Source organism: Equus przewalskii, chromosome 12 (assembly GCF_037783145.1).
Source record: "Equus przewalskii isolate Varuska chromosome 12, EquPr2, whole genome shotgun sequence".
Classification (NCBI taxonomy): Eukaryota; Metazoa; Chordata; class Mammalia; order Perissodactyla; family Equidae; genus Equus; species Equus przewalskii.
The window spans coordinates 32,534,990-32,552,743 of record NC_091842.1 but is presented as its reverse complement, the minus strand read 5'-3'; the positions used below and the strand labels follow the sequence as shown (position 1 = coordinate 32,552,743).

At 45.6% G+C, this 17,754-nt stretch overlaps 1 protein-coding gene and 1 long non-coding RNA gene across 10 annotated transcripts in view; one reads left to right on the top strand and one right to left on the bottom strand.

Moving 5' to 3' along the window:
* The window catches only part of SNX29 (sorting nexin 29), a 590,085-nt gene that overhangs the window by 237,766 nt on the left and 334,565 nt on the right, over nt 1-17,754 (top strand). For all 9 annotated transcript variants that reach the window (XM_070568519.1, XM_070568518.1, XM_070568526.1 and 6 more), the window contains one exon: nt 11,418-11,524. In XM_070568519.1, the coding sequence (XP_070424620.1) occupies nt 11,418-11,524 (107 nt within the window). The remainder of the gene's footprint in view (nt 1-11,417; nt 11,525-17,754) is intronic.
* On the bottom strand, nt 6,702-8,704 carry LOC139074915 (uncharacterized). Its single transcript, XR_011524904.1, has 2 exons — nt 8,447-8,704; nt 6,702-7,066 (listed from the first exon to the last, which is right to left on the bottom strand). It is a non-coding gene; the product is annotated as an uncharacterized lncRNA (long non-coding RNA).

Here is a 17,754-nt window from a genome sequence, read left to right as displayed (position 1 = left end):
TTGTCGGATAAATAACTTGTAAATATTTTTTCCCAATTAGTGGGCTGTTTTTTTTGTTTCAATCCTGTTTTCCCTTGCCTTGAAGAAGCTCTTTAGTCTGATGAAGTCCCATTTGTTTATTCTTTCTATTGTTTCCCTTATGTGAGGGGTTATGGTGTCCGAAAAGATTCTTTTGAAGCTGATGTCGAAGAGTGTACTGCCGATATTCTCTTCTAGAAGACTTATTGTTTCAGGCCTAATCTTTAGGTCTTTGATCCATTTTGAGTTTGTTTTAGTAAATGGTGAAAAAGAATGGTTGATTTTCATTCTTTTACATGTGGCTGTCCAGTGAAGAGCCTTTTTGATTTGAAAAAGAAGGCAGGCTCTCACTTTGCATTTGTCTGAAAAAAAAAGGTAATCATTAATGCTTGGAGTAAGAATATGAAGTAGTTCATATTCTTTGGTTGTTTAATCCTCACAAGAGATATTGTTATCCCATTTTACAGATGAGGAAACTGAGGCTCAGAGAAATGAAGTAATATGTCTAAGAACTCTCTAGTTATGACAGAGCCAAGATTTGAACCCAGGGACACCTTGTGTCACAGCCCACAATTCTGATCATATACAATTCCTCCTCTGTTATTAAAAACAATATCCGCCTCAATCCCATGGTTTCTGTCCTGTTTTGAGGGATGCAGATGAGTCTACTCTCTGTATGGGTTTCGTTGGTGTGGAGATCAACGCTAGGACACTCTCAGGGTGACGTTTTCATAGCGTGGCTGTCATGTGAGGCCCCTGCTTTTCACCAGGGAATCATCTATCTGTGAGGTGGTGGTTGGGTTTCTGTCAAGTTTGTGAAGAATTTGCTTTCACCTTTCTGCAGAGTTTTAAATTTATCATGTATCCATGCGTAGGCAGCTCAAAACACAAGCGTGTATGTTTACTCATGTAGGGAAGTGGGTTTCCTTTGGAGTTGTAGGACATGGCCTGGGAAGTCTGTTGCAAGTGGAAACTGGTCCCAACGTGGGGAGAAGGCTCCGGATGGTAGGGAAGCCGTGTGGTGAGTTGGGAAGAGCGTGGGGCCTTGAAATCAGGCAGGCTGCCCTTTGTATTGCTGGGTCCGTCATTACAGTTTTTGAAAATAACCCAGACCTCTCTTTCTCATCTCTGCAGTGGAGATGTGGAGCGATGGTATTTGGAGCCACAAGTGGATGGCAGCTCCGTGCCAATGGGGCTCAGGAAACAGGAGCTCCTTTGCCCCTTCATTGCTGCCTAGAGATGTTATGGGGTGGAGCCTGAAACCGTGGCCGGGTGGTGGAACTTCTCCCACACCAGTTGGGAGCAGCCATTCCTTTTCAATGCCAAGATCTCTTGTCTGTTTCACGCCACCTTCTTCAAGTATTATGTCCTGGCTTCTCATGGGAAACTCTAGGTTGAATAAAGACCACTCAGTTTTGGGGGACTCCCTTTCCCAAGGTTGAAATTAGCTGAGCAGCAGTCAGAGTTCGTCCGTTGCCCCATCCCTAAAAAGCTATAACATGTTGATTATTAAATCAGAAAGCCCTGACGGAAACTCTCCTGAGAGATGCCGAGACTTGCTGGCCTGGTGACCCCTGGTTTCGTGAGGCTGGAGCCATGTCGGGGCAGGGGGCAGTGGTGGTTTCCTCTGTCTGTGTCGTCACCGGGGCGGGAGAGATTCGCACCGCTTCCCTCTTTCGCCAGTTCTTAGCTTTGGGCCTCCTGAATGTCTGCTGGACAAAGGCCTGAGCGAGGGAGGGGGCGCATCTCAGCGCTTGGCTGGCTGGGCTGGGGCAGGCAGCACCTTGTGGGGGAAGGAACCGGGCCTGGGTTTAATTCCTGATTCTGTCATTTGATAGCTGTCTGACCTTGGGCAAATTGCTTAACCCCTCGGAAACTATTTTCCTGGGGTTAATAATATCTGCCTTGCACGTTTATTGTGAGAACAGGAAATAATAAAGTGCTTCATCGTGTGCCCGGCGAGTAAGAACCACAGCTAAACGCTGACCCCGGCAGTAACGGCCTGTGTCCTCCTGGCCACACCGGGCCGAGTGCCTGGCCTGCATCGTGGTGTTTCACCTGTGGCTCTTTGGGGTTGGGGCCGCTGTTATGCCTATTTTACAGCAAGAGGAAACTGAGCTTTCAAAGTTCGAATGTTCTCTCCTAGTCCTTTGGTTTTTATCATCTTTATGCTATTGACTCCTAATTTTATATCTGCAGCCTTCATCCCTCCCCTAAACTCCAGACTCGTGTGCTGCTGCGTTTGTGATATTTTTTCTCAGATGGCTAATGGTTGTCTCAGACTTGACTTGTCTGAACCCCAATCTCCTGGTGGTCACTCACCTCTTCCCCCCAGCACCCGCTCCTTCCCCAGTCTTCCCCTGCTCAGTGAAGTGACAGCTCCATTCTTCCAGGTTCCTCAGGCCAAAAATCTTAGTGTTAGCTTGACTTCTCTTTTTATCCAAACCCCACATGAAATCTATCAGCAAGTCTTACTGACCATTTTTCCTTGTCTTCTTCTGCTCCTTGTCAGACTCATTGTTGTCACCATGGTCCAGGCTGGCATCATCACCTCTTGCCTAGACCACGGACGTAGCATCTGAACTAGCTATGTCCATTGGGTTCTCTGGGGAGAAGATGCTAGTTCCAAGTTGGGAGTGCAGGAGGTGTGCTGGGGGGGAGGCCTGTGAAGGGCATGGGCAAGCAGCATTGGGCAGCGAGAGCCTCAGACCTGGATGCAGATCTGGCAAAGTGTCGCCCACCCAACCCAGCGGGGAGCTCGGTGTAAAGATTCCTGCATTGGGCAGAAACCCCTCTCTGTGCTCAGCCATTGGCTAGGGCTGCCCAGGAGGAGCAGCACATTTGGAAAGTGCTGGAGCTGGAGGTTGTCAGCTAACTGCACTCTTTGCAGAGAATGGCCCGTTCTTCCTTGAAGGGAGGCCTGAGCAGGTCACCTCCCTGGCTGCTACACCTACCCTCCGAGCCTCCTCACTTACCCCTTCATATAGCTGGTAGAATGAGCTTTAGAAAAATAAGCCTGATCAGGGCTGGCCTGGTGGCACAGCGGTTAAGTGCACACATTCCACTTTGGTGACCTGGGGTTTGCCGGTTCAAATCCCGGGTGCGGACATGGCACTGCTCGGCAACCCATGCTGTGGCAGGCATCCCACATATAAAGTAGAGGAAGATGGGCACGGATGTGAGCTCAGGGCCAGTCTTCCTCAGTAAAAAGAGAAGGATTGGCAGCAGATGTTAGCTCAGGGCTAATCTTCCTCCAAAAAAAAAAAAAATAAGCTTGATCATCCCACCTTTTGTTTAGAATCTTCCAGGGGCTTCTCATTTTGCTCAGAATAAAATACTGTAGCCTGCAAACCCCTGCCATCTCCTCTGTGGTCTCATTTCCTGTTGATCTCTCCCTCATCCATTATGCTTTAGCCACACTGGCTTCCTTGCCATTCCTGAAACACGTTAGGCCTATGCCTACATCAGGGCCTTTGCACTTGCTGTTCCCAGGAATGCTCTCCCCCAGGGCTTGCGTGGCTCCCTCCCCCACTTTGTTCTAATCTCTGCTCAGATGATGTCTCCCTAGTGAGGCCCTTCCTCCCACTGTATTTAATTAGGACTCTTCTACCATCATTTTCTCATGCTTTAACCCTCCCTTAGCACTTCCCACAGCTGACATATTAGTCACTTCTTTATTTTCTCCATCCCCCTGCTTGAGTGTAAGCTTCATATTGGCATTCACCTTTTTTCCCCTTAATACGTCCTTGTATCTCTAGCCTGGTATGTAATGAATCTTCAGTAGCTAGTTGTTGAATGAATAAATGAAACACTTGCCCTGGGGTCACTCACTGGTGAGTGGTGGGGCTAGACTTTGGCACCTGGTATCTTTCTGATTGCAGAGCTCTCAGTGTCCTGTTCCCCATGCTCTCCCCTTGCCACAGCGAGCACTTGGCAAACAGTGGATGCTGTTATTACAAAGACCACTTCCTTTGCTGGAACAACTGTCAGTACCTGCTGTCTTGCAGGGATCTTTGTCACCTAGCCCAGGAGGAACCTTTCTCCTTCAGAACCTTAAAGTGTCCCAGATTTCCCATCACACCAAACCTGGCCTGCTGTTCCAGGACCTGGCACACCTCCTTTTGCCCATTAGAATGTTCAAGGGAGTCATCTCTGAATTTAAAATGGTTCTTTATCCTCTTCCGCCGCCAGCATCTCACATTGTTTGCATCTGGGGTCATGCTAAGCTTGTTCAAATTCAAAGCAACACAGTAACCTTATCATACTGTTTGCCATGCTGCTCTCCAAGGTATTTGAAGTTTTGCTTAAAATAATTTGGGCAGAACCCCATGTGTTCTCTGGTGCCTGCTGGCGAGACCTGCATATTGTCTGCTTGTTTTAGATGATTTATCACAGACACCTCCGAAAGGAATGGCAGGCTGCAAGGAGGTGGAAAACTGTCGTGTTCTCTGAGTTTAAATGACCTGCTAATGGCGCTGACTAACCCACAGATTTCCTGGAACATGAAAGATCATTCTGATTGAAAGCAAATATCTTCATGCTTCTACCAAACACGTTTCAGTGTCTATTTGGATTTAAAAAGAGAAGGCTTATTGTTTTTGCCAAATTTTTCCATTTGGAGTTGAATTTGAATTTCTGTAGTTATGCCATCGTGAGAATACAAGGAAAATTGCTGCAAGTAAACAGAGTGGGTTTTGCTACGAATAATGCAGGTATAAGCTAGGGTGAATGGGTTAAGGGGGCATCCTGTGCTAGACAAAGGATGTAGACGTCTTCGCCTTCAGCATGAACTTAACGTGGCTGGACTGAGCTCTGGATGGGGGCTCCCGTGAGAGGATGCACTTGAAGATGCTTTGTAACCTGCGAAGTGCTACATAAGATGAAGCAAAATTATTATTTTATTTTTATGAGAACCCCATGTGTACGGATGCAGCTCTCAAATTTTGTTAGCACATTAAATACAGCTCTTCCTTCTTTTGTGCTTTTGGACCTGTCTTTATGTTTTGGCTTTTCAGTGCAGCTTATTTTAATTTTGGAGAAGAGACTTACCTAACGATGTAGATGAACGTTTCTTTCCGTCTTGTTGGGTACCAGCAGCTGCCCTCTTCTTGCAGTCCTTGAGCAGGGCAGAAGGTAAAGTTCTGAACACGGTCAAAGCAGCTCAAAATGTGGATTGAAATGGTTAATAATTAAATTTTAGGTTTAAGATTGCAGTGCTAACCAATGTTTTCAAGCCTTGTGTTCTTGAATTCAGAGTGAGCTATTGACACTAAAAGGAGAAGTATGCTTTTTTCCTGGGCTATTAAATTGTCTTTAGCGGCCAGCCCAGTGGCGCAGCGGTTAAGCTCACACATTCCACTTTGGTGACCTGGGGTTCACTGGTTGGGATCCCAGGTGCTTACCAAGCCATGCTGTGGCAGGCATCCCACATATAAAATAGAGGAAGATGGGCACGATGTTAGCTCAGGGCCAGTCTTCCTCGGCAAAGAGAGAAGGATTGGCAGCAGATGTTAGCTCAGGGCCAATCTTCCTCCAAAAAAAGAAAAAAAAGAGGTCTTTATTTCCATTCCAAAACTAATAGATCAGTCTCAGGAAATATGTACCTTAAAACAAACTTTTGCTTTGATCAATCGTGAGTGTTAGTATTTATTTATATTTGACTTTCAGAATTCCATCACAATTGATCATCTCCAAGTTGATTTGTTCATTGGGGCATGTGCAGAGAGTATGGAGTCGGGGTGTAACTTGTTATTTTTGGCTCTCAATTGACTTGATGTTACTCAGGCTTTTATTGTGCTGCCTTCCTTGAAAACCCAAATGTTCTCTTGCTCCCAAGGCAGGTGAAATCTTCTTGACTTGAAAATGAACAAATCATATGTGCTTGTATAAACTTAGTCTAATGGGATGACTGACTTCCTGTGCCTTGCCGCATATTCACCTTGCCAGTAGAGAGGAGGAAAGTGTCTGATCAATTAAATGGCTCCCTTCACTTTTCTAATATTAATCCCTGAGCTATAGAGATATAGTGGCCAAATTCATGTCTTAGTTTCCCTTATTATAAATGTCATCCATGTGGAGCCATATCACTATCCCCATAACTCCAGGGTCTAACTCAGTCTTACTCAGAGTAGTCTCTGCACAAGTACCTGTTGAATGATTGAAGGTGCTGTATTGGTTGTCTATTGCTGTGTAACAAATTACCTCCAAACTTAGCAGCTTAAAACAGTAAGCATTTACTTCCTTCAGTTTGTGTAGGATAGGAATCCAGGCGTGGCTTAGCCATTGCTCTGGCTCGGGTCTCTTATGCGGCTGCAGCTGTCCTCTCAAGGCTTGACTAGGGGAGGATCCGAGTCCACTCCCGTGGCTTGGTGGCAGACCCCAGGTCCTTACTGCCTGTTGATTGGCTATATCATTTCCTTGTCTTCTGGGTCTCTCCATAAGGCCGCTTACAAGATGGCAGCTGGATTTCCTCAGAGTGAGTGAGAGAGGGCACCCAAGACAGAAGCCAGTGTTTTTATAACGTAATCGCGGAAGTGACAGAATGCCATATTCTGTTCCTTAGAGGTGAGTCAGTAAGTCTAGCCCACACTCAAGGGGTGGCGATTATATAAGAATGTGAGTACCGGGAGGGAGGGATCACTGCGGGCCATCTTAGATGCTGTCTACTAACGAGATAAGTATGATATAGTTGTGATTAGTTGTTTATTATATTATTTAATACATGAGATCGAAGTTTCTGGCGTCCTTGTTAAAGCTGCAGGAGCTGAACCAGGACAGCAGGAGGTCAGATAGTTCCAGGGGAAGGTTGACTGGCTCGTTTCTAAGAGACTTTCTATAAATAAATGACTGTCCAAGGTCTGTCTCCCCAGTCTTGAAGGTTGAAAAGCTTATTTATGCATCGGCTTCCCCCGGCGCAGAAGATTGCTGATTCCTCTTAAGTATACCTACAGAGGGCCTGGTGCCTGAGGACAGAAGGCCAGCCCTTGATTTCTAATGGGATGTGCAGACATCAAGCAGGTTGGATGTCTTCCCGATCAGCGGGATCTCTCTGTGGAGGGAAGCAGCTTAGGTCAGGCAGAGACCAGAAGGTCGTGTGGGAAAGCACAGAGTGCGAACGTGGGTTACCTGTCTGTTACACCTGAGATGTGTACCCGCTCCCGGCTTCACCAACCAGCTACATCCTACGTCATGATGGGGCGCCTGCCCTGCTCTAATGGGGGCTACTATCTTATCGAAGTCTCGTTTCTAAGTGCAGCCTCCTCTCAAGTTCTGTTTCTTTTTTTAAAATCAAATGTTTTTTTTTAAATGAAAATTTTGCAGATAACCTTATTATAAAAGACCTGATGATTCTAGCCACCACTCTCCCCCATTGCCTACTCCCCACAAGCACGTGCTTCAGACTTTTTAACCGACTCTTTTCATAGTTACCTTGGTACCTCTGCGTAACATGTGTCTATTGCCACTTGTTGGTTTCTCAGTTGTAGGTGTTATTTATTGATTTCTCACCGTGGAAGATGAAGAGCAGCTGTCTTTGATCCCCCCACCCCCGTGAAGCGCAAACACACACCCCTCCATCTGTCATATAATCTAGCACAGCATATTGTCAGTTTGGTTTGGTCGGTGGTTCAAGATTACGTTATTATGACTCTGAAAATGCTGTCTGCAGTTGAACCTCGAAGTACATGATCATTATTTTTGCACAACTTTTTTATTTCTTTTGAGTTAATGCTTATCTTTTTTAAAAAAAATGTGTTGGTCTTCTGTATACTTATCCTCATTCAACTCCAGATGCTCCCTCAGTGATGTAAATCTCGTCAGTAGGCTCAAACGCTTTAGCTGTCGGTGTCACCCTGAGACAGTCTCTCCTGGAGTCCTCTGAGCTGCTGTACGGGAAGAAGCCTGCCTGCTCGGGGGGCCTCCACCTTCCAGGTCACTCCTTCCCCTCTTCCTCCTCCTTTACTGAGACATAATTCATATACCGTACAATTCACCCTATTATAGTGCACAATTCAGTGGTTTTGGCACATTCACAAAGTTGTGCAACCATCACTGCTATCTAATTACAGGACATTTTTATTGCCGCCAAAAAGAAACCTTGTACCCATTTGCATTCACTCCCACCCCTCCTTCCTCCTACCTCCTACCTCCTACCTCCTACCTCCTACCCGCTACCCGCTTGAAGCCAGTATGTATTCTGGACATTTCAGGGAATCAGGCAATATGGGGCCTTTTGTATCTGGCTTGTTTCACTTAGCATGATGTTTTCAAGGTTCATCCATGTTGGAGTGTGTCTCAATACTTCATTCCTTTTCATGGCTGAATAATATCCCATTGTATGGACACACCACATTTTGTTTATTCGTTCATCTGTGATGGTCACGTGGGTTTCTTTCACTTTTTGGTTATTATGAGTAATTTTCTTACTTACTTTTGTGTTGGATCCCCTGTTTCCTGGAATCTCTGTTTTCCTCTTCCTAGATTTCTTTCTTTGATGGGAGGTAAAACTTTTGAGAGGTTGCGTGTCTGAAAACGTCTTTACCTACTTCTCACATGGTTTGGTTTGCTATATAATTCTAGGTTGGAAATAATTCCCCTCAGGATGTTGATGGTATCACTTCATTGTTTTCTAGCTTACGGTGTTACTGTTTAGAAATCCTATGCCATTACTAATTTTCTATCCTTTATCAAAGTTCTGCTTCCGCTGTGGAAGTTTGTAGCTTCTTCTCTTTGTCCCCTGTGTTCTAACATTTCACTGTGAGGTACGTGAGCATGACTCTCGTCCCATCCTTTGTGCCCGGTGTTCACTGAGCTCTTCTATCTTAATACTCATGTCTGTTGATTCTGGGACATTTCTTGAATTATATCTTTGATTTCTTCCCCTCTGTATTATCCTTTTTTTCCCTTTCCTGAGCTCTTCTCATTTGGTAACTGTCCATATTATTTCTGTTTTCCATTTTGTTATCCTTTGGCTCTATTTTCTGGAAATTTTCTTACCTTCTATCCTTTATATCTAGTGTTCCATTTCTGCTGTTATAGTTTTACTTTCCAAAAGTGCTCTTTTGCTCTCTGTGTTCTTGTTTCTTCCTTTTAACTATCTTCCAATTCTTGTTTCTCAATGACACCATCTTCTCTCTCTCTGGGAATATTACCGATGGTTTGCTTTTGAAGTATTCTTTTCCCTAAGTTGTGTCTGTTTCCTGAGTTGTTTTTCTGTCTGTTTATTCTGGTTTCTATCTTTCATTTTAGGAGCTTGTCACAAGTGTAAGGTAATTTCTGGCTATCTACTCAGATGTAGGAGTGGGGTACTAAAAAGCAGGTTAAAAATCCTATGATTGTTTCTTGATGGGGTGACCTGGCTATGCCATTTCACTGGAGAGCCCCCAGGTCGGTCTCTTCAGGTCTTTTCTCTCCAGCTGGTTAGACTCCCAGGAAGATGCTTTCTGTTCCCTTGCTCAGAGGCCTCTGTTGGCTGCCTCCTGTTCTGGGAATGGGCAGGGAGGGGAGGGAAGAAGAATGGAAGAACCTCAAAAGTTCAGCATGCGTTATTTCTCTCCCTCTCCATTTTCAGTAAGATGCCCCCACCTTCAACTCAGTCCAGACCTGCTGTTTTACCTTTTCCAGAGAATAAACCCCTAGTCTTCTGCTAATTGCTTCTTAAAACCCACTTTGACCCTTCTTGTGACTTTTAGCCCCATGTTCACTTCCACTTCCAGAAGTGCCTCTAAACTAGCGATTTTTCAGCCTTTGGTGAGTTGTTCCATTTTCATGTATTTGGGTGTTGCCCACTTGCCACTAAGAAGGGAATTTTCTCAGGTCTGTCAAGTTACTTCCCACTTATCTACCTGCTTCTCAGCTTCTAAAATTTTGTCGTTTTATTTTCTCTTTTTCCTTAAGGGTGACGCCTTTAGAAAGAATTTCTTTAAATTGTTATTTTAATCAGATTCTGAGAAGATGTGACTGTAAATTAATGTGTTCAGTCTGTCAACTTTAGCTGGAAGTACTTTAAATTTTTTCTATTCCCTATTTCAAGTTACAGATTGTTATTGGACCACTCCCTATGTAGTGGCTGGAACTGTAGTCACCACTGGGATGGAAACAATTTAGAGTTCCATTCCAGCAAGTTCTGTCTTGTCACTCAGGGACCTTGCTGCCTCTGCAGGCTCTAAGCAGTTGTGGCCTGAAGGAGGTCTAGCGACGGGCTGAAGATGGAGCCATGGGGTCCATTCAGGCTCAGCGACTCTCTCTCTCTCTCTCTTTTTTTTTTTTTTTTTGTTGCTGAGGAAGATTAGCCCTGAGCTAACATCCATGCCAGTCTTCCTGTACTTTATATGTGGGTTGCCGCCACAGTGTGGCTGATGAGTGGTGTAAGTCCACGCCCGGGATCCAAACCCCTGAGCCCGGGCCACTGAAGCAGAGTGTACTGAACTTAACCCCTACGCCATGAGGCTGGCCCCTTAGAGACTCCCAGTTTTGCTCATTCTTTCCCCACTTTGACTTTCTCCCTCAGTGTCACTCCCTTTTACCCTGTCCCCTGTCTCTCACATTCCTTGTTTAGCCTCATTACCATCTCATCACAGTTGATTGAAGTGTCTTCCAAAACACACAGGAAACAGAATCTGCATAGTTGATGCTTGTTTCAGACTTGGGGCTAATTCATATTCTTAATACATATATGGATTCTTAACCGCTGGTGCAGGAGTTCCTTCTTGCTCTCGTTCTACTTTTCTTGGAATTTTCTGGCTCATTAACAGTTTTTGTTTATTTACTCTTCTCTACAAAGCGAGCATATATGGATATATACCTAAAAGTAGAAACAGTGCCTATTGATGTCTGCTGTGCAGAGTCTTGTGCTGATCCCGGAGCCAATTGCTTTTTAAGATGTCATTGCATTGTTGTGCATTGGTTTTAGAGTTTTTCCAGAGGCTGCCTTGCTTTCACTCTAAGTATGGTTTATAAAAGCCAATTCTTACTGGTTCTACCTGTAATCTGAGCCCCACTGCCATTTCACATTGGGCTGTAGGCAGGCACTACCTCACTGGAAAACTTTTTGTAGGAGAAAAAGAAGTTTGACACATATAAAAGATGCGAGTGTAGGCTCTATGTCTTGCCACTGTGTTGTCTGTTTTCCCCTGGAACAGAAGGTAGTGACGAGATTATTCCCCAGACTCATGTGCGTCTGTCTCTATGGCAGTTCTCCCATTTCTAAATACAGCGTACCATTCACTTTATTGTACTTGGGTGAAAATGTTGCAGTGTTGAAGTAATTAGTAATTGTGATTCTTTTAAAAGAGCTTTCTCTCTAGAGAAGCCGTTTGGAGAAGAAGAAATATTTTTTTTACCGGGAGAATAAGTTTTGACCACTGTTAAAATATTTATGGAGTGTCTTTCTTTTCTTAAAGTTGTACCGAATCTTTGGAATGTTGATGGAGAAGTTACCGTCACTGAGCAGAAGCCGGGAGAAGTCGCTGAGGAACTAGCAAGCTCCTATGAAAGAAAGCTCATCGAGGTAAGGCTGGCAGAGTCTGTGCGTTTATTACTGATGTTGGCTACTCCGGAACTTTCCAGAAACATGCCCAGCCTATTAAAACAGAGGTTAATAAAACAGCCGATGAAACATGTTCTGCCCTCCCAAACAAACAAAACACAAAGTGGGAAAACCACTGCACTTGGTAAAGAAAAGTAAGAGCTGGTTCTTGAAAAATATCATTTAATTAGAACTTTGGGCATCGATGGCAAGGAAATAAGAGAGAACACATAAATACGTAATGTTAAAAATGAGAAAGCAACTGTACCCTTGGATTTGGAGCAGATTGAAAACAGGAGAGACTATCATGTACAACTTTGTGCTGGTAAATGTGAAAATACGAATGAGATGGACTGTTTTCTAGGGTAATGTTTATTATCCACGTTAATTGAAGATGAGGCCGACTGCCTGAAGGGCACCCAGAAACGTGCAGGAGCAGCTTGTAAAACTAATTAAAGAGCTGCTTCCCTAGATGCTCGTAAGCCTGGATGGTCTCAGGCTGATTTCCAGGAAACCCTTCAACATATGCACAGAAAGCCCTTTGCTGTTTGTATTTCCTTAAAACATTACGTCTAGAGCTGTACCTGTATCTCTATCTTTCTATCTTGGTTCAAGTGTGCATTACTCTGGTACAAAAAAACCTGGCAAAGGGAGCCTAAAGAACAAAACCGTAGACTAGTCTCCTTTGCGCATAGATGTATAAAAATTTTAGAAAGATGTTACCTAATCAATTTCAGCCACATGTTAAAGGAACAATCCACCTAAAAGTAGGTTTATTTAGGTTTTCAAGGATGGCTTATTGTTAGGATATTCATCAAGTCAGCTCATTAGTAGATCAAAGGAGAAAAACCAGAAATTGATCTTGATAGGTACAAAAACGTTAGTTTGATGACATTCATCATTGATATCTGATAAAGGTATTCCTGATAAGTTAAGAATAAAGGTACTTCTTGGACAAAGTCTTTTTTATCAGAATCCATTAATTATCACCATACTCAATGGTAAAGCTGGGAGGCTAATTTTTCGATTAGGTAACTAATATATAAAGTGTATGTGGGTGTGTGTATATGTTGTGGTCACGTGGTGGTAGTATTTATTACAAGCCACAGATGTTTGTATACATAAATACATATAAGTATGCAACTGTACTTTCAGTACGTTCTAAATCTTCCACGGTGACTAAGTTTTACTTTGGGAGTCAGAGAAACACCCACCATTGCCATGGAGACATGCCCGATCTAGAGGTGGGTTTCAGAGGCAGGGCCTTTGAGGAGGACCCCTGAGCTCATTCCTGGCTCAGGCTGACAACCCTGTGGTCTGTTCCATCTGTTTCTAACTGAACTCTAAAGAAGGGAGGTGACTTTAGAAACAACTTGAATTCTGACTCCAGAGAGCTCAAGAGAAGGCAAGCCAGGGTCTTGGCAACACAGGCTGGTGAGTGAAGGGTTAAAATCCAGGATGGAAGGGACTGGGGAGACTGTCCCCAAAGGGCCTCTCCCCACAACTGTGTCCCTCCTTGGAGCCTCATGGGGGGTTGTGTGGCATGAGATCAGAGTTGGCTGATGGCAGTGCCAGGGTGCTGGGCTGTCAGTCCATTCCCAGAAAGCCTGGGTGGAGAGGGGAACAGAGAGCGAACAGGCCTCTTACCCTCAGAATTGTGACAACCTGTGTGTGTGTCTCCCCTGGGACTCCGAGTCCCTGGAAGGCAGAGACTGTCCTTTTCACCTCTGTATCGTCAGCTACCGCTTATTGGCAAACAGTAAATGCTGAATAACCCTTGAACGCAAGTATTTTTTAAGTTCTCTGAGGACAGGGATGTCTCCGGTTTGTTGAATAAATGAAGGCTGATGAGCCAGGTGGATAAAAGGGTTCTTAGTAGAGTGGAAGTGGGTGAAGCTTCTGTTCCTTCAGGGGAACCAGGGCGAGGCATTGGGTTGTAAGGACTGCATCAGACCTGCACAGGTGAGAAACTGGGGCTCATCTGCATGCTGAGCAAGGGGCCCGGGGCAGCCACCTCAATGTAGGCTCCTCCAGCTGGAAGCCTGACATGCTTTCAGTAGCTCCAGCTCAGAGGGGCTCGTGAAGGCAGCGACGGGCTTCTTAACCCACCGAACAAAGCACCGTAGTTCATTTGTGGGCCGGGTGCTTGGTCGGTTGGTTCATTCGGTGACTATTGGGCACCTCCTTTCTGCATAGGGAAGAGCAAGAACAAAGGGCCTGCACAGGGAAGAGTTGGCAGTTTGGAGGACCAGAAAGGAGACCCATGGGTCTGGAACAGAGCGGATGAGGGGAGAGAGGTGGCACTGTGGCTGGAGAGGTTGGCAAGCCAGATGGCATCTTGGAGGCCATGTTGTGGCTGTGTCACCACCCGCTTTGGCTGTGAGAGAGTCTCACCATCTCACTGCGCTGACCCCAGCCGTGTGTGCCGGGAAGATTGTGTGATGTGGAGTGATTGTCGGGTCCACTTGTCTCATTGCTCTTGTTAGCTGCGAGAAAGTTAAGTGTTGACCTGGCCCATCAGAGGGAGCGGTAGTTGGGGTGTGAAGATTTCTCTTCCAGCCTTAAGCCTCCTGTCTCATCCTTCTGTGATTCCCTTACTCCGGGAGCAGTGGAGTTGATGGCTGTAATCGTGAGCTGAGAGAGATGTGGGATTGAAGCTGGGACGGTCCTCCAATGGCATTCACTACCCCAGATTGATTTTCTTTCTTCTTTTGGTTGCCAAGTGAGCTTCTGTCAGTGATCTTTCATCTGTGAATAGCATTAGCATTTCATTACACCAAGACTTCTGCTGAACCCTTCATGTTGGCATTAATCGAGCCTTTCCAATAGTCTTTGTGATGCTCATCTGTGATTTTATCAATGGGTTGGCTTTACCAAGAAAGAGTTGTAAACACGTGTGGGAGTGGAGTAATAAAAGAATGTGGGGGAAAAGTTGATGCTCTTCTCTTTCCATTTCAGAAGGTCAAAAGAAGAAGAAACATTTCATTTTAAAGAATATGACTATTTGAAGTACCACAACAGTTGAATTACTCCTTTGTGACTCATCCCAATGAGAAAGGAGTTCCTGAACATTCTTTCTCAAGGTGTCTCTCAAAGCATTAAAACCACCTCACCCACCTGCACGCACACACTGCACTCTACACCTCCGTGCTCGGGGACCTGGGATCTGGCCTCGTGGACTGCTCAGAGCCCGAAGTCAGCACTGTAGGTCAGGGACCAGGGACTGGAGGTAGAAAGACTGCTCTTGCACACTATGATGGTTAACTTTTGAAAGCAAGAAGGAAAGGAGAATGCTGGCAGGTGTAGGTTAATCTGGCAGGGAAGAAACACTAATAGAAAAACAGGAATTATGTAACGGCCATGGTCATGCTGGCAGCTAGCTGTCAGGTGCAGACTTTTATTTTCGGGCACTTTGCTAAAGGCTTTTGCGTAGATGAACTCATGTAATCGTCAGCAGAGTTCCTTGAGGAGGCTGCTGTTCACAGATGGAGTTTGAAGAAGTTGAGTAACTTGCCCGAGATTTCTCAGCTGGTAAGAAGCAGGGCTGGGTTCAAATCACCCGGAGCCCAAACCCGTGATCCTTCTGCTGTTTTCTGGAAGGCTGAGCTCGTTGTGGAAACAAAAGGGTAAACTTGACAGAAGAGAGGAGCCAGTTCCTAGTCGTGTTTGAGAGAAGGAATGAGAGGAGGCTAGGAGGGACCCAGCAGGAGGCAGCAGAGTGGGAGCAAGGGCAGCTGTTTGAAGGGGCCCTCCCACCCCTTAGTGACTGCGGAAGAAGGGAGCGAGCCGGTCCCATCTGTGCTTGGAATTCCTTGCTTCCGAGGCGACTTGTAACAGAACGCCAGGCTTGGAGGGAATTGTGGACCGTATCCTTTTAATTGTGTACTCGCTGCCTAACGTGGCTCCAGCATACAGCAGGCGCTCCATGGGTGCTGAATGGAATGATGGTCTGCTGAGTGGGTTCAGCTGTACAGTGTAATGCTTAAAGAGTGACAGATGTAACTCTGGAACCCCAGACTGAGGTGCATTCTACAAGGGACCGTATAGCTCAGAGCATCCTAGTGGAAATGGTTAGATATCTAATAAGAGGAAACATGGGTTCTTGAGAGGAGGCAGACTTTTTTCTGGCACTCAGTTTCAGGGGGACTTTTAGCTCGGAGAGTCTGGAGAGGACATTGAGTCACAGACAGATGAATGGTCCCAACTCATGGAGCGCATATTTGTTGAGTACCTTCTAAGTGTCCAGGCTTCAGCTTCCTTTCTCCACCTCCAGTGGCTTCCCCTACCCCAGGAGCAGTAGAGTTGAGCATTCTAAGAGCCTAGCCACGAAAGATCTGAGGTTGAAGCCAAGATGTTCTTAAAATGGCATTTACTTCCCCAGACTGAGCTTTCCTTCTTTTTTTGTTGTAAAGTCATTGATATTTCATCTGTGGATAGCGTCTGTGTAAGCACGGCTGGTCGTGGGATACACAGATGAAGAAGGCACAGTGCCCGTCTCCAGGGAGCTCGCGGTCTAAAGGTGAGGCACATGCATCCATTATGACCATCAGGAAGGAGGGCTGAAGTGCACACGTGGAGTTCCGCCTCATGGGGTCCTGGAGCCCTGTCTCTAACAGTGGCTCTACAGAGCTTGGGTACCTAACTGGAGCTTCTGGATGGTTCCTTCCTTCTTCTTTGTGATCGTTAGTGATGGCCCTCTGAATTTTCTTTTGTACACTTCCCATCGTCTTGAACATCTTGACGTCAAAACCCTATCTCACCAAGGGTTTTGAAGATAAAAGATGTTGGACACATGCAGGGCAGATCCGTTCTAGGATTCCTGCTGCTTTACCTCTTTTAAGAAGAGTTCCTTTGGTTTAGACTCACCTCTGGAGATTTCCCACTTTTCCAGCAGTCGCCTTCAGGGAAAGTGTAGAATGTCGGTGGCATTTGGGCTTTTATCCTACATCTCTTTGCCACCACCTTCTGCAGTCTGGTGGCTGGGAGAGCGCAGTGTCCCGCATCAGGCAGACGAGTTCAGACCTGTCGCTCCCGTGTGTTCTGGGCGGGCTCCCTGACCTCTCTAAGCCTCAGTTTCCCTGTCAGTAAAATGTAGGCAGTCATCCATACTAGTAGGCTTGCTCTGAGGATTAAATGAAGAACCGGTGCCTGTAGTAGACAGGAGGCATCTTTGTGACTTCTTTTCTCCTTCTCTTCTGATGTCCTTTGGAGGAATGACTTCTCCACTGTTGCTTGCTGTCCTGGTGGGGAGTGAATCCGAGTCCTCTGCCCTCCTGTGACCCAGGTCTGGGGTGTTTCCTGAGCCATGGCTGTTTGGGCCTTTGCCTCCTGGTTCTACAGAATGGCCAATAGGCCTACGAGGCCGTTTATCCAATCGCAGGTCCTGATAACTCTCCACTTGTTCCTGTGTTGAACTTGCTGGGACTATTCTGGCTCCAGGCCCTTTTCTGAGCCAGATTCTCCCTCTCTCCTGACTGTCTACAGCACTTCCTTTCTAGCTTAGGTTAGAATCTATTTCTGCTACTTTCCTCCAAAGTACCGAAGTACCCTAGCTCATACGAAGCTTTATAGGTATATGATCAGTAGATGTCATCGCCCCTCGTTTCCCTTCCACTGTCTCCTCACCAGGCCTCCTTTATTCTGCCTTGTTTGTACTGTCTCACGTCTTGATGTTCAGCCCCACACCCCACCGTTTTCTCGCCTGTGTGCCCTGTAATTCAATACTGCCAGTCCACGCTCTGCAAACACATCTTTACTTCCTCCCACGTGGCAGGACTCAGCCAGCTGTTGATTGATTTTTCAAATTATAGGATACTTATCATTTACTGTATGAGTGTAGTTAGTCCCTGAGTCTTTGCTCATGGGTGAAATAAATGGTATATTAGCAACATTTATTCTCATTATAATGGCAGAGTTACTATTAATGGAAAAGTAAGCTTAAGCGTCAAGCTGGTAAAAAACACATTCATAGTCACACGCTGTAGCTAACTGTGAATGTGATCATCATTTTAATAAAATGTAAGAGTTCCCGAAGCAGCCGGGACCTGGGGAGCAGTTATCCCACCAGCTCTGCTTCATAAATTGGCACCAATGGGTTCCAACACTCTTGATGTATCTGAGAGTCATTTTTATACAAAAGAAGGATGGGCTTTTAAATAAAATACTGGATTCTGTGTAAGTACTCAAGTTAAAGAACTCTGAGCTGAGATCTG